General features: G+C 37.9%; 1 protein-coding gene across 2 annotated transcripts in view; it reads left to right on the top strand.

The window, feature by feature from the left end:
- COL5A2 (collagen type V alpha 2 chain) overlaps positions 1-21,493 on the top strand; it is a 138,455-nt gene that overhangs the window by 77,539 nt on the left and 39,423 nt on the right. For both annotated transcript variants that reach the window (XM_077882988.1, XM_077882986.1), the window contains exons 7-18: positions 2,172-2,282; positions 3,876-3,953; positions 5,660-5,704; positions 6,719-6,772; positions 7,178-7,231; positions 8,351-8,404; positions 11,343-11,396; positions 13,914-13,967; positions 14,909-14,953; positions 15,460-15,513; positions 18,549-18,593; positions 19,971-20,024. In XM_077882988.1, coding sequence (XP_077739114.1) covers positions 2,172-2,282; positions 3,876-3,953; positions 5,660-5,704; positions 6,719-6,772; positions 7,178-7,231; positions 8,351-8,404; positions 11,343-11,396; positions 13,914-13,967; positions 14,909-14,953; positions 15,460-15,513; positions 18,549-18,593; positions 19,971-20,024 — 702 coding nt within the window. The remainder of the gene's footprint in view (positions 1-2,171; positions 2,283-3,875; positions 3,954-5,659; positions 5,705-6,718; positions 6,773-7,177; positions 7,232-8,350; positions 8,405-11,342; positions 11,397-13,913; positions 13,968-14,908; positions 14,954-15,459; positions 15,514-18,548; positions 18,594-19,970; positions 20,025-21,493) is intronic.

Here is a 21,493-nt window from a genome sequence, read left to right on the forward strand (position 1 = left end):
ACAAACCGTGTAGGCTATTGAGAGGAGATGCTTTGGAGGCACGGAATACCTCACACTCAGGACAGTGGGCCGTCTTCTGGTCGGACTTCGAAACATGATTATTAATCGTAGAGGGATGGAAAAAGGATATGATTTTTTGAGGATCAATATTACCCAGACGTCTCTCTACTGTCTCATATTGACACTAGATGTGGCTTTGGTGTTGTCTTTAGAAATCTCCTTGGGAGCAGAGATATTTCAGCTCACGTTTTGCATATAACAGAACCTGGTTCTCAGCAGCTTCATGTTTCAGAAATACAAGTTTTCCATGCAAGGCCGTTCGCGTAGGTCAGACGACTGCTCTTCCTGTGCCGCCGTGGACAGCACGCATTTGCAGTTTGTGTGCTCTCATCCGTAGGCTCAGGGGTCCTAGACGGCAGTTACAGTCAGCCTCTTAAGCATGATTACAAGCCTTCAGTGAATTGGCAGTGGCGTAGGGGTCAGTGAGGGTTTGACTTGAGAAAGTGATTGATAAGAATAATTTTCTGAGAAATTATTTTAAGTGTGTTTCAGACTGTCTACTTCTGTTTGGTAGATAAGTTCACTTATATGCCCTTTTCCCAAGAGGTAAACAGATCCTTATGAATCTACAGAAATATTTGAATATAGTAATTAAATTACTGAATAGCTGTTACGCCACTGTCCCCACGGCCATCATCTGCAAACTGCCCCCTTCCCCACCTCAGCTTGTTTTATATTTTCTCTTTCTGCTGTATCAGCTCCTGTTCTAATTACTTACTGTAAGCCAGGAGGTGTTCTCGTGGTTAGGCACGAGGAGCTGCTTTTATCAAACTCCAATTCACTTACCGTATTTTTCTTGATCTTTGCTTCTAATTATAAAAACCATATGGACTTTTGAGCTCTTTGGTCCCTTCTTTCCTTGTCAAGTCTGTTAAGACTCTTCAGGGTTAAAAGTCAGAAAATGCTTCACAAGACTTGTGGGAATGAAGAGGTTGGGGGCTGGAGCATGTTCAGAACTGAGGACGTGGCTATTCCCCAAGCTGCCTCCAGAATGTGGTTGGGAGGAGAGTGGAATTTGGCAGCTCGAAATCCTTGCTCACTTCTCTGAGAACTAGACTTGGCTGGGTCTCTGAGCCTTTCCCTCTCCTTCTCATTGGTCTGGTCTACCTTCAGGGGTGGTAAGGAAAATAAAGTTTGCCAGACTCCCAAGTACTAGAATAAAGAGGATTGAAATGCGAAAATGTAATAAGCATATATTGAGTGTCTGCTGTGTGCCAAGAACTATACAAAACACTAAAAAATTCAAAAGATGAAAAAAGCCACAAACCCCAGTCAGCAGGCTTTCAGATATTTTTTGGGGGGAGAGAGGAGGTTAAGCAGGCACATATACAGTTAACTGTAAATCTAAGACAGACAAACGAATTCAGAGATTTTTATTAAATATCACAAAACCAAACAAATAAGGAAGCTTATTCTAGAAAATTGGTGAACTGAATACAATTTTATGATTATCCCAAGAAGGCTCATGACTGGGGATTTAACACATCAAGAGTAAAATTTTTACCCAGAGTATACCATGCCCCTATGGAAATTCACGGCGTCAGCAGAGCTGATGAACTTGCTCTAGGTTGCTGGGTTGCTATTGGCTGTTTTTTTTTTTAATAGAATTTTTTTATTTTTTTAATTTATTTTTTATTTTTTTAGAGAAGTTTGAGGTTCACATAAAATTTCAAAGGAAGGCACAGAGAGTGCTCATGTATGCTCTGTCCCCATAAGTCATAGCCTTCCCCACTGTCAGCCTCCCCCGGCAGAGCCCATCGTTTACGTGAGGATTCCCCTGGCGGGTGTATGTTCCAGGGGCTTGGACCAGCACATACTGACACATCCTTATCATCCCAGTACCATACACAGTGCTTTCACTGCCCTAGAGTTCTGTGCCCTGCCTCTTTATGTCCCCATTCCCACCCTAAGCCCTGGCAACTGCAGATCCTTTTACTGTCTTTATAATTTTGCCTTTTTCAGAATGTCATAGAACTGGAATCATCATATAGTAGGTTATTCATTTTTAAGATGATGAGCACTCCATCTCCACCAAGAAGTCTGCACGTTCAGCTTTCTATGACGTACATATTCGGCAGTGGGCTCTAATTTGCACTGGCTTGTTTCTCCAGGGTCCTCGTGGTCCTCAGGGAATTGATGGAGAACCCGGGGTTCCTGGTCAACCTGGTGCCCCAGGGCCCCCCGGACATCCATCCCACCCAGGGCCTGATGGCATGAGCAGGGTGAGTTCTGGGCATTACTCAATGTTGTATTTAGATTGTACGTTCAGCTTTTAAAAATTGTGTAATTGGAGTATAGCCGACCTACAGTGTGGTGGTAGTTCCAAGTGTGCAACCTCATGATTGAACGACTCTATACGTTACCCAGTGCTCGCCAGGCAGGCGTCTCCATCTCCTACCGCACAATGTCATCACAATGTGGTTGATTACACCCCTGTGCTGTACTTTCCATCCCCGTGACTTATTATTTTATAATCAGAACTTTGTGCCTCCTGATCCCCTTCACCTATTTTGCCCGCCCCCCCCGCCTAAGTTTTTGATTTATTATTATGATTTCAAGTTGTCTCAGTTCAGATGTTGGCCCTTGACTGTAAGAGCAGCTAAGTGAATGCAGTGCTGCTATGGAACAACAATAAAACTAAGAAGTCACCAGAGAGTAGTTGGAAAATTCCAAATAGCATTTTTTTAAAGTACTACTTCAAATTACTTGTTTCTCAATTCTGTTCTGGACTCTGCAATTTTGTTCTTTTTGTTGATTTTAAAGGACTACTAATACTCTTCCTAATAGAAACTGAAAAGAGAAACATCTGTATCCTCCTGCTGTTCTCCAGGCTCAGGATGCTCACAAAATCTGTGCCATGTCCTCTGCAAGAAGGGAAGATGACACATCCCTTATAATGTATATGGAAAGGGCCACAGAGTTGACGCTAAAAATGCTGATTATTTCCCAATTTTAGTTTACTGCCAGAAATGAAATAAAACAAAATATCTTTCCATAAATGCTTCCTTGAATTCTTAGTGGCAGACATAGGGGATTTATGAATAGATCACCCAGGAAAACAAGGAACATATGGAGCCCTGACATAGGACTGTTGTTTTATAATAATTTATACAGTTTCTTCTCAACTGATTGCAGAAGGAATTGCCGATTTATTTTTTCTACAATATGCGCATTTTCCCCAATAAAGTCTAGAAATTAACAGCACTCTTGGAATATATATATATATATATATAGACAATTTTGGTCAGTTGGGTTACCAGAGTTTTTGTGAAAGAGAGTAGGTAAATCTGTTGCCAATTCTTGGAACAGTCAGTGATTCATTAAAAGGATGATAAAATCTTTATCAACCTCTGTAAATACAATTAAAATTTACTGGTCATGAACAAAGAAACAGTACCATCTAAGTAAAATAGTCTGGAATGGAAACTGGAATCTTCAGGACAGATATTTTAAAAGCATCTTGCAGGCTTTGTTCAGACATTTGGCAAGCACCAATTGTGGGAGGAAATCAGATAAAGAGATTTGAAGCTGAAATCGATGAGACGGGCAGGATGGTGCACGCTTTCACCCAGCGTGAGACCGACCACGTGGTCCAAAGGAACATGGTTATAAAATACTCCGAGGAAGATTGTCCAATCAAAAACACACACAATGAAAACGAGGTTGAATCTTTTTCTGCACTTTAAAATCAAAAATATAAAAAGATTCTCAGAAGAGTCTTTGTATAAGAATCCCAGATAATGTGCGTTTCTCAATTTAAGTTTGTGATGTATGTCTTTTACTGTGGAGATAACATAAACTTGTTGCTTTCACAGCCATTTTCAGCTCAGATGGCTGGGTTAGATGAGAAATCTGGACTTGGGAGTCAAGTAGGACTCATGCCTGGCTCTGTGGTAAGTGCAGATTTTACCGATAAAGCTCTTGTGGAAAATAACATTATATAAAGCAAGGTTTGAATTAGCTAGTTAAGAAGTAGTCTGTGTCTTCTTAAACAAATCTGTCCATCCATTAACTCCTTCAAATTATTTATCAAACCCTGCCGTGTACCAGTTAAAAGCCCGGCGGTGTTCCATTCATAACTGTGCAAAGTACTTGTTGGCTTTAATAAAGTGTTGCCTGTATAGATCATTTGATATATGAAGAAAATAAAGAATTTTAAAACATATACTCACCACAACAAATCTACTTTTATAGTGTTGTTAGAAACAGTGATTTGGCAAAACTGCCATGTGGGAAATTTTGGCAATTTATTTATTTATTATTTATTTATTTATTTATTTATTTATTTAAGATTTTATTTTTTTATTCATGAGAGACAGAAAGAGAGAGAGAGAGAGAGAGAGGCAGAGACACAGGCAGAGGGAGAAGCAGGCTCCATGCAGGGAGCCCGACGTGGGACTTGATCCCGGGTCTCCAGGATCACTCCCTGGGCCGAAGGCGGCGCTGAACTGCTGGGCCACCTGGGCTGCCCAAATTTTGCCATTTTAATTTTTGTTTTTTCCTACTTACCATCCTCTGACTGCCTCAGCCAACAACTCTAAAGTTACCTCATAACCATTCCCATCGACTTTTTAATTTCTTCAGCTGCCAACAGGAATCCCATTTTCTCTGAACCTGGATATTTGGAGAATACAATCTCATAACTCAAAGGCATCCCAGATTAATGGAATGTCAGGCAATAGCCAAGTGTGAAGTTAGGCCACATACATAACCACCCTGTTTACCCATCCTTAAACATTGTTTGTATACTTTTTAAGTCCTTCGCAGTATGGGCTTCTTCAGCGATCACCTTGGGATGAATTTCTGAAATAGGTTAGTTTTCATCCACTTGAAGTTCACATTGCCTGTGTGTTTATTTTCTAATGAAGTGTCAGTTTTCTTACTAGCTAAACCTCTGATATGTTCAAAATAAAAATTTAAATTTTTGCCATAAGAACAAACTTGATTTTGATCTAATTGATTTCACTTTTTCTGCCATTTCAAAAATTATATGGATATATTATTAATATAATTTCTAAAATGGCATTTTCCTTCTCATTGTCATGCCTCAGTGTAATCATTTCATACTTAAATGGAGAAAGCCTATGTAGATACTTTAAATGTATGTTATGAAAGAAATAATCCAGAAATCTTAGTGCCATAGATAATTTTAAACTTATTTTTAGTGTGACCTAGTCAATATTGTTGTTGATGGCTTCCTAAGTCTTTAATTCAACGTGCTCATTCATTTAAGTTATAAGAATTCTCTGCTGTGACACTGAAGAACTAAATAGACAGTTTGAGAATTACTTTATGCCTGCCAAGATTTTTCTTTTGTTGGATGTTTTGGTTTAACAGAACCACCCTTAAGCATGCAAATGTTCTTGTCCCAGAGACATGGGGAAAAAAGAGGCTGAAAGTATATATAAAATCATCCCAAATGTTGCCAAACTTTAATCTTCTTGAATTTAGCTACATTCCAGATGAGTACAAATGGAGAATGTCATCATCTTTCACTGTCAAAGCTTCACTTTTCCAGATTCTAAGCCTGATGCAACATTTTTGAAATTTTGGTCTAATTGTCACGAACACTATGCAACTTTTCTCATTTGTTGTTAAGGGTCCTGTTGGCCCAAGAGGACCTCAAGGCTTACAAGGGCAGCAAGTAAGTCTTTTTATAATTAAACTACATACTGTAACAAAATAAAAACAAATACAAATAAGGTCTCTGTGACATGAATGCTTTTGGCTGGCCTTTAAATTCATATTGTAATGCTCACTTGGAACAAGCTGATTCAGTTAACTTTTACTCAGATACTTATGCAGCATGTTTTTCAAAGTTTCTTCATGGGGCTCAAGTTTTATCATCTGGTTTCTTTATGTGACTGGCCTCCAATACAAAGAATTTTTATATGCCTTTGCTTCTAAAATAACAGATCATTATCTCATGTCATAATGAAAATTCTCCTAATTGGTTATGTGCTAACTCTGAGGCTGAGAAACCAGATCACAGAAGGCTACCACCATGTGGTATTAGAAACTACAGTCAAGATAATCGCTCTATGGAATCTTTAAAAAGAATATAATACTACACTTTCTTTCTATAGCATATCAAATACAAATAAAATAGTGTGGTGCTTTCACCAGATAATTTTTGTAGTGATTTGACAGGCAGTAGGAAATATTTTTTTCAGAAGAAAGGGGAAGAAAAAGAATCCTTAGCTCTGTTAAAGATTTCATACGATTGTTGTCATGTGTGTGGAGTGTTAATTCAAGCCATTTTATATTCCTGCCGTCGGTGAATAGAAAAACCTAGTTGTTGACGGTGATGAAGAAGATGATGGTCACGTCACGATCATGGTGCTAACTACCACTGATGGAGCACTCACTCCGTGCCGGCTCTACTCTAGGTCCTTAACATGTATTTGTTACCAAGAGAGCTATGACAGCCAAGCGAAGTAGGTAGCATTATTATCCTCATTTCACAGATTAGGAAATTGAGGTATAGAGAGATTCAGTAACTCCCTCAAAGTCACAGAGCTGGAAGATAGTAGAGCCAGCGGTTTAAACAACTGCACCATCTGCAGGAATATGTGATTTAGTATTCTGTTTTTCTTTGGTTTGTATATATAATTTACATATAATTCTATTTATTTACATAATTTGTTCTCAATTTTAGGGTGGTGTTGGCCCTACAGGACCTCCTGGTGAACCCGGTGAACCTGGACCAATGGTAAGTGTCAAGTAAGCATGTAGACCCAGTTAAATATGGGTCCACAGTTGTAATAATGTGATAATAATGATGAGCTATTTATTTTGTCAGCTCTTTCCTAACATAGTGAGAAATTACAGTCCAGTTCAGGAGGCATATATTATGTTTCCTGTGGTAGAGTATTTAAATTCAGAGGCTTTGAATATGGTTAGCAGACCATGCTGACATATTTGCATTTATGAAATTGATTTTTTTTTTCCTTTGGGCCCATAAGCTGAGGCATGCAACATAAAATTTAGAATATAAATAAGGCTATTTTCTATCATATTTTCATTTGTCTCAAGGATATTTTAGATTTTATCATTGATCAGTGTAGGCGCATAGAAGTAAATGTTCTCTTTTCCTTTTGTTTTGTTTTATTATTAGGGTCCAATTGGAGCACGTGGACCAGAGGGTCCTCCTGGAAAACCCGGTGAAGATGTAAGTTGCCTTCCTTCATTATGTTTTGAAACTTTGAAGAAGAAGGAGCTACAGTGTTAATATGAATATTATTCCCTGATTACCAGTTTATTTTCCTCACTTGTAGCTTTCAGAAACTCAGGCAAAACTGGAGTGTGATTTTACAAAATCTAAAAGTATTCTTCATTTTGATGGTTGTATATTGTTAGATTCTGTCTTTTTTCTTGAATTCCCCTGGATTTCCATTGTGATTTCTCCATAAGATACTAGAATTTCTGTCACGATAACCGTGACTTTTGCTGGTGGAACCCCTGAAGTGAACTTAAAGAAAATACATTGCTCGGATGGCAAAACATTGTTATGAAGTCTTCATTAAATGGAATTTTTTAATGTATTAATAGTGTAGTGCCGATATTGCTCTCCAATGCTGAAAAAGCCATTTCTTCAATTGGCTTTTTAAAGTTAAGACTCAACTTCAGGTTTTAACAGTAATAACGGGTGATCTAAGAACAGGATGCAAAAACAGATTTGCTTTTCTGGACTTTTTTTTCTTAGTTGTACCAAAATTGAGGATAAAATTAATGGTAAACCATTAATTTCAGTGTGATACTAAACCAGGTAAATATTTTCTCTTTGTGTGTCATGAGATTTATTTAAGCAGATTACATTGAATTTGGTTATAAAGAAAATATGTCTAGTAGTTCTTAACTATTTTATCACAAGAAACGACATGTAGTATTCTAAGAAACTCTTAATTCAGGGCCTCATGTTAATACAGAATAACATAGCATATACCCGTCTGTGTATGTGTGGGTAAATTCTGATGTTTTAAAATAGTGAGCTAGGTCAGACAATATAATTGATATTAATTTCTTCTTCTGGATAAATTAGTGAATGAAACCTTCACAGCTGACTGCTATAATGGATTGCCAGCAGGAATAGAGCCAGTTTCACTTTTATACTGTTTGGAGAGCATTGGGCATGAGCTTTCTTTATTTGGTGGTGGTGGGGGGTATGTGGAGGGGGCATGAGCTTTCTGAAAAAAGAGTTTTATCTGCAATTGATTTGTCATCTAGTCTCAGGAGTATTTTAATCCTCTTTGCTTTCTCCTCCCCCCCTTTTTTTTTTCTTACCTTAAAGGGTGAACCTGGTAGAAATGGAAATCCTGGTGAAGTGGGATTTGCAGGATCTCCAGTAAGTTAATACTTATCAATACAATGCCATAAAGGCAAACTTTGAAAAGTAAAGACTATTAAAATCACCTTGTAATTCATTATGTACGTTAGACACTATTACCAAGATATGTTCCCTTCTGTCATTGTGAAATAGTACATTTTGCCAGAGTGACAGCTAATTCCAATTTCCTATTTTGCATTGGCACCATATGAATAATCCTCCTAGAGCCAGATAATTATTTCATAAGCTAACATGGACACTCTCCAAACTGAGTGTCAAATTTACGAAGTCACCAACCTGACCTATTTCTATTTTACAACTTCCTAATCCCATTTGTCTTTTTATTTTTTATTTTTTTTCCATTTGTCTTTTTAGTATCTTTATTTATTAATTTATTTTTTAATATCTTTATTTTGTATTGTTCACATGTCTAATAGAACAGCTTGAGAGTTTACTGATTTGTTTTTTATATGCTAAGGACAGTAAATTGTGGACAGGATGCCTCTTTGGCTGTTCCTCAAACTGTCATGTTGGCTAGAAGTCTTGATTGATGTTCTGGACCCTGAAACGTTATGGCAAGCTACACTGATGGCCAGTACCCCTAACATAGCTATTTTTCCCCCTTGACTTACCACAGGGACACGTCCCTGGTAACACACTCCACCGGACTTCGGGACCTGCGCCACTTGGCCCTACTCTGAACCCACCTTTTCATCCTCACTCAATGTTACTTTGATAGGCCCTCTCCTAGGATATGCTACACAGGCAATGGGGAAAATTAGAATAAGCAAGCAAAAATCCTCTTAACACTTCTGCTCTTACAGTTTCTCCTTGTCTAACAACCCCTACACTGATTCAACCTTTTACTTCCTACATTTCCTGTAATTTTCTAGTGTTCCTTCCACTCAATACAACCAGTAGTACTGAATTATTTTCCATTTACTTCCTGAAAATTGATGAGGTTCAATGCTGAGATTTTCTTTTAAATGAGTGCTCATGTTTTAAGGGAACTTACTGGGCTCCAAGGATTATTTTGTTTCAAATATAAAACCAGCTCTCTGCTCTCTCTCTTCCTTTCCTCCCTCGTGAGGAAGGCATGAGGTTTAGTCATTAGCACAGATGTGCACGTCTTCCAGTCCAGGCTTGGGCCTCCCGTCCTGCTGCACTCCTGTGCATCCTCTCAGTGTAGGCCCTCCGTGGGGAGGAAGAGGCCCTGCCAGCATGTCACAGATGGACTCTGCAAGTTCTGTGCAACGACACATGTGATTGGGGTGTGATGACAGTCTCGGATCAGCAGAAAGGAAAAATTTTATGAGTACTAGTACATCTGGTTCATTTTCTTGTTGTATTAGAGATATGCAATCACATGAGAATTCCCTTGCAGACCACAAAAACGCAATGTTCACTAGTTACTTGAAATAGCATAGCTCAGTAATTCTCCTATAGGCTGCATGTACTGAGTTTCCTGCTCAGGAAAGAGAGGGAACAAATATCAGTAAAGTGGGAAGCATTCCAGTGGAAAAACTTAAAGGAAGTTCTTGAAGTGAGGAATTCCTAAGCAGGGCTGTGTAAACAGAAGAATTAGTGGAACTTTATTTGTTCAGAGAACATGGTTTGATGTGCCCTGGCTGTTAAAACTCCCCCTTGAAGCACTACAGAAATATTTTCCCTGTAAGAGGTCACAGAGGAGTGATTGCTTTGCTTTTATCATATGAATTTCATTGAGTATTTAGTAAACAGTGAAGGCAATGATGTCCAGAACAGAAGATTTTGCCATCTGTGAGATTGTGTCAGCACAAGAGAATTTCCTTAGATAAGGTTTGGGAAAAGTGTTATGCGTGTTAAGAGCCATGTTAAACCATTTCTTCAGTTGTTTATTCAGTGTTTATTCATTGGATGCCCACTCATTAGGCATAGGGCTGAGTGCCACAGATATGCAGATTAATAGTAATAATTGATAATAATTGATACATCGATCTACGCTATCACTGTACTCAGTTTTCTGGTGCCAGTGGCAATGGCATTCAATTCAAAGTCAAATTAATGTAGGCAATGAGAATAAGTGAATAATTAAGTCCCTGGGTCCTTATCTATTTGAAGAGAGTGTGAGGAAAAAGTTTCAAGCATCATTTCAAAATAGTCAAACCATTTGGATTTAATTTTCTGTTTGATTTCTCTTGTTTTTTAATTCACTATGCTTAGGTGGGGGATTCATAAATTAGCATAAATTAAGGCATTATTGAGTCTAGGATCCAACCTGTTCTCTCCATATTTCTTGACCAACCCCAACCCTTCTGTTGGATATTTCACTTCTTTCATTAATCTTTGAAACAGTCATTGATCCTAAAACTTCTCCTGAACATTTTACTTAAAATAAATTTTTTATTACATTTTAAAGCAATCTTTCTAATCCTATTCTGCTGCCCATATTTAGTGGTTCAGAGAAAATAAAACAGATGTATTTATTCTTTTACCACAAGTAAAGCACAATATAAAGCATAGTTTTCCTTAAGTTCCTTCCCTGTTTTTTTCCCAAATACGTTGATCTAGTTGGTTTAGACATTGAACATATTGATTTAGGCTTATTTTCCTGTTTTATGTTTGTTGTTTGGTTGTATTTTTTGTTTTTGGTTTTTTTTATGTTGTTTTGTTTTTGCTACTAATTATAATACAGTGATATAGTTTCAAAATTTGGAAATGTCATCTAATCAATACCTGACATTAATCCACATTTTTGTATAAGTCATGTTCCCACTTCTAACAGTGTATTTGCATTGCTAATTTTTGATCACCTAGGTGTATTTTGGCAGATTAAAGTGTACTACTCCTTTCTCTTTGTTGGTATTTTGCTAAAAAAACATAAGAATTAGATTTTTTTTGGAACAAAATTTATATTAAGCCATTTCCTATTCTTATTAATGACTTTCAATTGCCTTATCTATTTTTTTCCCCACAGGGAGCTCGAGGATTTCCTGGGGCTCCTGGTCTTCCAGGCCTGAAGGGTCACCGAGTAAGTTCAATCCTTTTCAGATATTATAGCTTATTGAGTAGAGTCTGGGGAGCATTACCTTCAACATCTTTATAATTCTATTTGTCAGTTGTCCTTAGCTGGCTAGGGTCTCCGTATTTATCTGTGGTTACCAAATTCACAATGCTTTTTTATATTTCCTTTGAATTTCATTTGATTCTATAAACAAATATATTTTGTGTTCTTACTGTATGCTGGATACTGTACGACAAAAGAGGACACAGTGATGAATGAGAAAAATCCACAGCCTTCAGCTTCAGGCGAATAGGGTTACAGTTATGAAGACAAAATTACGTAGTAGAATAAGTGACATGATACTAGAGAGTGCACTAGGTCATGGGAGGGCCCAGTCAGCCCAGACCTGGAAGGCCACAGAAATGCTCTCTCTTTATAACTCAAGATAATTAATATGTAATCATTATGTGTTACCTATATATATAGAAATTACATATCACTCAAGATGGAGATAAAACTTTTATTGCAGCAGCAGTGTGTGCTTGACCACAACATTGATGGGCATGTAACAGAACCAGAGAGCTGTTTCTGGAGAGGATTCTGTAAATCCTGGTGCCCATCCAACAGTGAAGAAAATTTCCATTGGTTGTAGTAAAGAATATACACATGAATATAATCTGAGAGACTACTTTGAAAAGTAGGGCAAGATTAAACCATAGAAATTATGGAAGACAGGCAGAGGGGGGAAAAAGAGGATTTGCTTATGTAACTTAATGATCATGATACAATTGGTAAAATTGTTGTTCAGAAATATCACACTGTCAATGGGCATAATTGTGAAGTGGAAAAGGCCCTTTCTGAAGAAATATAGTCTGCTGGATCACAAAGAGGTCGTGCATGTAGAGCTGTCAACGTTATGGGTCATGGAGGAAACTTTGGTGGAAGAGGAGGCTGTGGTGGAGGTGGTGGCAGCAGAGGTGGTTATTGAGAAGGGGATGGGGATATAATGGACTTGGAGGTGATGGTGCAGTGATGGTGGTGGTCCTGGTTATACTAGTAGGGAGGGACATGGTGGTTTTAGACCAGGATACGGACGCCAAGCAGTCGGATATGGCGGCAGTGTAGGCTATGTTGGTTACAATAAAGGAGGAAACTTTGGAGGTAACTCTGGTGGTGATGGGAGCCACAGTGATTTTTGGAAGTTATAGTGGATGACAGCAATCAAGCTATGGACCCGTGAATGGGGGCAGTTTTGGTGGAAGAAGCTCAGACAGTCCCTATGGTGGTGGTTATGGAGCTGGTGGTGGAGGTGATGAATGTGGTAGCAGAAGGTTCTAAATCTCTCAGAAGAAAACGCTACAGTTCTTAGCAGGAGAGAGTGAGAGTTGTCAGGAAAGCTGCACTTTGAGACATCGCCCCAAATGCAGTAGAGGAGCTGCAGAACTCTGCCACTTAAAGGAACGATGATCCACAGAGAAATTACTGTTGCTTACATAGGAAACCCTTCCTACCCAGGACTCTCACAGCCCCAATTGGCAAACCTTGCAGCTATTATTACTGCAGTTAGTGTCAGATGAGGTCTTTTATCTGTTACAGCTTTTTCTTTTTCTTTTTCATTTCATCACATCAGGTATATTGTCCAACATTGTGGTCGTGGTGCCAGGAATAAAAAATTAAGAGATTTTTAACTGTGTAGTTCAGTTTTTCTACATTTCAGTACAGAAGCTTTCACAAAATGCAGTTTTTAAGGTGTTTACTTGTGAGTTAACAAGTAAAGAAGATAATTGTTAATTACTATTTTGCATGAATTTTGCTCAAGTGAACTGTAAAGAAACACTTGCTGACTTGCAGTTTAGGGGGAATTGATTCTCTGGATTTCCAAACCAGAAATAGACTCTGACACGTGGAGAACATACATATTTGTAAGTTTACAGTATGTTTTAGATAAGTAGAATTAGGTATTTAAATTAGCATATTTGTGAATTTTATAACATTGAGATTTACCTTCAAATGAAAAAAGATCTCCAAATTCCAGAAAAAAAAAAAAAAAGAAATTACCTATCTTCTATCTATCTGTCATCTAATTATCAGAAAGCATGACTGATATTAGTAAGTATATACTTGCTGGCCTCTTTTGAGTAGTTGAGCCTCTGATTAGAATGCGTGCTGCTATACTAGTTATTAATTATTTTGAATGTCATCCATTGCTATAACCCAGAGTTTATAACTATATAAACTGCATAATTATTTGTCTTCTCTGAAACCACCAAAGGTCTTTCATATGTAGCTATAGATGAAATTTCTGCAAAGTCACAAAAATCTGAAAGGTGAGAACACTACAAATTAAGAATGTTGCTCTAATTTTCTTTGAATAGGCTTTCAAAAAACTGTTGAAAATTTGGAAACATTCTGAGTGACAACTTTAAATGACCATTTTTATATTTTTATAAGGTACTTTCTGTGAGCTTCTTTTTGGTTCTTCTTTTACAAATCTGAGGATGAAAAAAAAGCAAGTAAAATATAAATTTATATTTCTCTTCTTAGGGACACAAAGGTCTTGAAGGCCCTAAAGGTGAAGTTGGGGCAACGGGTTCCAAGGTAAGCATGCCCATTATCCCCAAGTCACGTCTCTGTCACACCTTAGGTTTGCTTCAAGTGCCTACCAATTTTTCAGAGCCATCTTAAGTTCTGGAGGAATGAGGAGTACCAAAAAAGAGATAGTTGAGTAGGTAAATATAATTTTTCAGAGACGAGTGGCAGTAGATTTGGCAGGGCCCATGACATGGCTTCCCTTTGCCACCAAGAACAGCCATCATGGCACTGGGTTTCTGCCAGCATGGGGTGGGTGTTACATGAAGATGGTACTGTGAATTCACCCGTTAAACACAGTCCCTCTTCTTTCTTCTTCAAAAATATCTGAGAGGTTTAGGTAGTCGTTAGCTTCATCATTTAGTACCCTTTTAATTCCAAGGCCTTCTGGCCATTGTCTTCACAAGATGTGTTTACATTTCGAGAGAGAGACCATAAAAGAAGTACAGAGGACTTTTTAGTGGGAACTTCATGCAAGATATACATACACATATCTCTGTGTGTGTTTGTGTGTGTGTGTGTATTTATATATGTGTATAGGCATTGGCTTTAATCTTTTTTATTTTTAAACTTCCTATAATAGATCTTAAGAGGTCAGTTTTAGCTTTGCAAAGTTTTACTTGAGCTAAAGTATTATCAGATATAAACATATAATTACTTTTTGATCCTAATTAATATGAATAGACATGATAGTCTTATCAATCTTGTTTACATTTTCAGTTTTATTTTATACTTATTTCTATAGAAACTAAATTGCCATTGCATTTTAAGATAAAATAATACATCAGAATTTTGAGGCCCTTCATTTCAAGTATGCCTTTCAGATGCCCAGTCTGAAAATACACTTTTAAAATGACACACACACACACAGACACACACACACACACAGAAAAAGTGATGTATCAGTTGTAGGTTTCTCATACTGTAATATAACCTCATTTTTGCTTTAGGGTGAAGCTGGCCCTACTGGTCCAATGGGTGCCATGGGTCCAATGGTATGTATCAATTTAATTCTTTGGGTTTTGTTTATTTGTTTTTTTTGGTTTTGTTTGTTTTCATTTTTTAGAAATTAAGAGAATGTTTATATGAAAAATAAAAAGACATGGAGAAGATATGTTACCTGATGAAGTAAACTTGATTACCAGCTGATAGAAAGGCATATCCAGAGAATTGCACCCTTTAAATAGAACAGGCTTCTTGCATTTCATTGTTTTTCTTAACCATTGAATGCTCTTATTCTTTTTCTATAGTTAGTGTTTAAATCAGAATTATTGTAGATTTAGTCCATTATAGTTTCATAAGGTAAAATCTATTAGGTAAGAGGTGGTAGGTTATGTATCCCCACAGGTGGAGATTTTTTCAAACCCAAAGTTGCTTCTAGAAATACTACTGTTTGGTGGCCAATTATGATGAGTCTTGGTTGGATTGCATGATGTAGCCAGACTACCTTAGGAGTCAAATAAGATGCTTCAAGAGATGTTTTTTTCTCTCTCATCTGTAGGGCCCAAGGGGAATGCCAGGAGAAAGGGGGAGACTTGGGCCACAGGGGGCTCCTGTAAGTATGTGTGCTTCAGTGTTCTCAAAGGAACTGAATATGTCTTTTAAATGAGAAAATAGTACTGGTTGTCTACTTTTTAATTTTTCAGTTTTTATCTTTGCTTTTTATTTTGAAATAAATTTAGGTTTACAGAAAAATTGCAAAGGTAGTATAGAAAGTTCCTGTGCAACCTTCACCTAGCTTCTGTTAATATTAACAGCCTACATAACCACAGTACATTTGGTGCCTACTTATATTAATACAAAAGTTAAGAAAACTATAAAAACCTATAGCAGCATGGAATAGAGTCCATGAAAAAAATAAAAAATTTGGAATAGTAATAAAATTATAGTAGGTACTATTTACCAAGCAGCTGTTGTATGCCAAACATTCTTCCATGCTTTATTTCACATTCATCATAATCCTAAAAGGTAAGTACTGTGAGTGTACCCTTTTAAAAGAGCCGAGTTTTCTGATTATCTGTGTTTGGTTTATTTTATTAGTCTTTTAAAGCTTTTTTTATTTATTCATGAGAGAGTGTGAGTGTGAGAGTATGAGCCGAAGAGAGGGACAGAATGAGAGGGAGAAGCAGGCTTCCTGTTGCGCAGGGAGCCCAATGTGGAGCTCGACCCCAAGAGCCTGAGATCATAACCTGAGTTGAAGGAAGACATTTAACTGTCTGAACTACCCAAGCACCCCTGTCATTGATTTATTTTAAATGTATAGATTGAGAAATGCCCTTGCTGTCTGCCTGTGTGCCTTGACCTAGCCAGATAGGGGATGTATTCCAATGTTTCTGTTCATAGCTCCCTGAAGGTGTTAGACTATACTTGCTAATATTTCAACCTTGCAGTTCATTGTATTGCACCTGCTTTAATTTGGACAATTAAGGACTGCACCTGGCCTTTATTATGAGATCTTCTCATTCCCATTAATAATAGGAATCCCAGGCTTACAGTATCCCCTGCTGTTACCCTTAGCCTAAAGATGACAACCACCTTAGAGTTTCTGAGTAATACCAAAGTCAGGGCCTTGGCTGGGGAGAAGTGAGACCCTCTCACTAGGCCCTTTCTTATCCCTTTGAAGATAAAGTGTCGTCTGGAAACACAGAAAATACTGTAGAACATAGCTGTTGCCTCACCCACCCTTACATGGAGTATCCACTCTAGCATTTTTACTTCTCTGTGCTTCATTCTACTACCTGCCAAGGCAGTCCCAGCATTTCTATTCCACTTAGTCTAGGCCATTGCTCTTCCTAAGTTTCAAAGAACCATCTCCCATGTCAACACCATTTTTCAGAGTCTTTATCAGAGTGCTAACTGTGCATCATGGGAGAGTGTTTGTGTATTCTTTAAGTTTCCCACTTTATGTTCTTTCCCTCCTGATCCAGTACCCTCAGGACCTACTCACATGCATTCTCTTTTGGATTCTCCCTCTACGTGATGTAAAGCACTCATGACTCCTTTGGTGTGTATCTTCCCTCTTTTATCAGAAGCAGCTTTTCCTCAACTTAGTTATTTTGAGAAAAATAGTTATTCATCTGGTGGCCAAAGGACAGGAGCAGGGGGTAGTGGTGGTAGCATATATTGCCTGGTAAAGTAGAGGCTTCTGCATTCCCTTTAAGCAAGGAAGAATAAGCTATTGATGGTGGGGATGGTGGGAATTTCTATAGGCCCATAGACTTCAGAATTGAGATTTCAAAGTTCTTAAGATATCCCAATGCCAAATTTCATTCCTTCTAACCAAGGGCCCTCAAAATAGGGACGGCATAACAGGCTTTCTGTGCTTTAGAATTCAGCCTTCACAAGGGCTCTTGAAGCTTTATCAAGCCCTGATCCCAACCATCAACTTTTTCTTCCCTCTGATTGTAGAAGATTACGATATTTTAAGATGCTTCCAAAGAGTCTTATAATGATGATTAAACACCATTAGCCTTTCAATGTTTTTCTCCAATGTATGCATTCAACAAGAGCCATGAAATTCCGTCAATTTTATAATTGCTACTACTAATCCTTCTCAAGTGCCTGAGCTACTGTACCCATAGCCCTTTCTCTGACACTTGCGCCCTATCTCAGTTTACTACTGGAGACAATGTTCATTGCTGCATCACCCCAGGATGTCAAGAGTGAGTCCTACTTCATCTATCACAAGCTATTCAGTGAGGAGTCCAGCTTTACATTTTCATTTTAGAGTCAGCTTTCTTGTACTTCTTCAGGCACCAATGGTATCAGGGTGTTAGGTCTGGTTTCCTAGGAAACAACATCAAAGACTTATATGCAGGACATTTATTGTGGAGTTCTCTCAGAAACTACATTTGTGAAGAAATGAATAAAAAGCAGGGTTTGTCACAGGGAGAATTTAAACTGTATTACAGTTATAACAAAGACCCCAGTCTCCATGAGTCCTCAGTTCCATGAGAACTATGGGGCTGGCATGGCTCATCAGACTTGTCATGAATGGGGGGCCAATCCATTGTACCACTGCAGTAACCTGGGAAGAGGCATAACCTTTGCTGTGTGAACTCCTTAGCTGAGGGCAGTTTATGGGAGGGTCTTAACTATGAGTCATCAGCTTGTAACACTTCCAGCAGTGGTACAATGGTTTCTTCAGTGCTGAAGGAAGATCTAGATGATAGCCATAGCATTCACTATTTAATTTCCTCTGTGTGTGCGTGTGTGCTTTATTTTGTTTTTACAAAAAGCACATTCCTCCTCTGAGTTAATCTATTAGGAAGGCAGATGTACAAAATTTCAGTATCTTTGAGATCATTTTATTGAAAGTCATATGTTCCAAGTAAAAAGGATCATTTTAATCAGTTTCATTTTTTCAATTTTGATTCTTCTTTGTTATTTTTGTAAGGACAAATGTGTTTATTACTACCTTATCAGTGTTATACAAAAATGTATTTTTATTGTTATCGACCCATTTGAGGGTTGTTGGTTAACTTTAATATTTATTCTTCAGTTTTTAACATGGAAATTTTAGAAAACAAATGAATTATGAGCAAATACTGTAGAAAATGGAATTTTATTTGTCTTTTTCCTCCTAATTAGGGACAACGAGGCACACATGGTATGCCTGGAAAACCTGGGCCAATGGTGAGTTGTATTACTTTGATATTCATTCACTCATTTATTGTTCCATTTGTACATCCGTTAACATTTACAGAGCATTCAGCATCCTGGACACTTGGAATAAAAAGGTGATAAAAAGGTGATAAACACATATTACTTATATTTGGAAACTGCCTTAACTATCAAGGGAGAGAGATATATCAGTTACTATTGCAGTGTAATGCTGTTGCTAACTGCTATGCTGTGCAGTGCAACTTGAAGTACAATTATGGGAACCTACCTGTCTGTACCTACATCTAGAGTAAGATAAAGATATCAAGGAGGACTTAAAGAGGAGCAACTTTCAAGTTAAGTCTTGAAAAATGAGCATATAAAATGAGCAGGAGGGGGCAGCCCGGGTGGCTCAGTGGTCTCTCATAAATAAATAAACTCTTAAAAAAATAAAATAAATAAAATGAGCAGGAATGTAGCATGGTCTACAGGATGGATAGATGAGAAAAGCACAATAAGCTCAGAGAAATACTAGGAGGGTAAATCAGATTTGAAATTATTTGCCTTTAGGATCTTTCCTGCTTTGTTACTCCTAAAAAGGAAATAATAGCAGGAAAACATAAGTATAGTTTAAAAGGGATTTTATTACTGCAAAACTGATGGAATTACTACAGTACACTCCTCAAAGAAGAATCAGGATAACCTAGAATGGAATGCTTCCTTTTAAAAAAAAAAAGGTTTTATTTATTTATTCATGAGAGACACACAGAGAGACAGAGACACAGGCAGAGGGAGAAGCAGGCTCCATGCAGGGAGCCCGATGCGGGACTCCATCCCAGGACTCCGGGATCACACGCTGGGCCGAAGGCAGAAGCTCAACTGCTGAGCCACCCAGGAGCCCAAGAATGGAGTTCATCTTATACTCATTTCTTTCAATGATTTAAACTCTATGCACGTCTTCCCAAATATGGGATAGTGATAAATATCCACATGTCAGCTTGAAAAAAAAAATCACTGTAAAATATGCAGGTGATTCTTAAGCATCATTTTTATAAAGTACAGTCCCGGATTTTGGTATAAAACAACTTTCTAAAAACTATATTACTTGGTTAACACAAAGAAAGTACATCTCTCAAGAAGCAGTTGTTTCAAACAGTTTGTGATTGTGACTTGTTCTCTAATACACTACAACAACAAGTGTTTAATGCCACTGGACATGTCTTTTGGTACTATTTCATACCAATGTTGGAAGGTACTTACTATAAAATTATATTATCGTTGGGATTTGAAAGTACTAAGTGGATTATTCTTATGTGTCCAAATACAGAACGTTGTTTAAGAATGAAAGATGACTCAGTAGGACATTGATTAAAAAACATGTCTGATCACTTTTCTGGTTTCTCTTAATAGGGTCCTCTTGGGATACCTGGATCATCTGGTTTTCCAGGAAATCCTGGGATGAAGGTAAAATGTTAATATGTTTAGCTCTTGATTACAAGAAGTACTTGGTTATGAATCCCAAAGTGAGGAACTTCATTTCATTAATTGTATGGAGGTTGCTCTTAACCATGGAAAAAGCCTAGAGCGTTCTCAGCGCTATTCTGGTAGGGGCAAAAAAATAGCTTAGAATATTTAAAAATGAGATTAGCAAACAATATGTAATTGAAAGAGAATTACTGATAATTATACAATTGTAATATCAAAGAATCTGTTGCCTTAGAACTCTAAGGCTAGACAATTGTAACAGCTGCAAGGAATAAGAACTTAATCTGAATTGGAGCTCTGTTCCTGGATACAGCACTAAATAGCAGAATGTTCTAAACAATAGGAGGTTAAAATAAATCAGAGGTTGTCAAAAGGCTGTTCTCTCACACAGTGCTGGCTTTTCACTCCTATTCCTGCTCCCTACCATTGACACAACCCATTTAAAGGAATAAGCAGGGAGGCTATTTGGCTTTCCACAGGGGAAGGGATTAAAGTATTCTGTTGGGTTGATTTACATTTGTAGGGAGCCACAATTTGTTCTTTCAGTATTTGGGATGATAAATTCAAGGATTAGAATAGGAGATTATTAAGATTATACTAGCTAAATTAGTGAGTACATTCCGAACACTACTTACAAGTTTTAAACAACACGGTGTGTTTGATTGCCTCTCATACGCAGTTTCCCCTTGGCAATAGTTTTTTCATCTCAAAGAGGAGATGTACTCACAAGAGGCCATGGCAGTCCCCTCACTTCTCTAAATCTTGTCTCCTCACGGAATTTTGTTGAAGGTTAAGTAATGCCCTCCATATAGATCCACGCTTCCTGTTAGTAGTGCTACTCAAATGGGTTTTGAACTCTATTTTGAAACAAACAACAACAAAAAAGTCCATAGCTGACATTTTAAATACTCTGAAATGTCACCGTCATCAAGTCAAATGATTCTTCAGGCTGTCTCTAATGCTGTCTCTCAACTCTGGGCCGCAGAGATGTGGCTGCTTTACAGTGGCACCCTGCATCATTTCACTAACCAACCCCTTATTCACTGAGAACTCACTGTGCACTGGAGCTCGTAGGACCCTCTTGAGGTTCCCTCTGTTTCTGATCTGCTCCCTGAGGTCCTAATCCAGCTGTTCCTGACTCTGGCCTTAGAGGGCCCATCCCCCCATGGTCCCTCATCAAAATATTCAAAAACCCTTCCCCCTTCATGTGAGACCCTCTGCTCTTACACTGAGCTCTGGCCAGAGAACTAGAGATAGAATGAATACTCACAGCGTCCACAACTAAGACTGGGCAGAAAGCAGTTTCTGCTAGATTGTGGCATCTAGCTAAGACCTCATTAGAATCACAATTTATATAACAGTTCATGCTGCATATTTCCTTCTCCTCCTCGGGTTTTCTAATACTGGCTGTTGGCTACTGAAAACTGCTTAAAAATCAAACACTCTGC

The sequence above is a fragment of the Canis aureus genome, chromosome 34, assembly GCF_053574225.1.
Source record: "Canis aureus isolate CA01 chromosome 34, VMU_Caureus_v.1.0, whole genome shotgun sequence".
NCBI classification, from domain to species: Eukaryota; Metazoa; Chordata; class Mammalia; order Carnivora; family Canidae; genus Canis; species Canis aureus.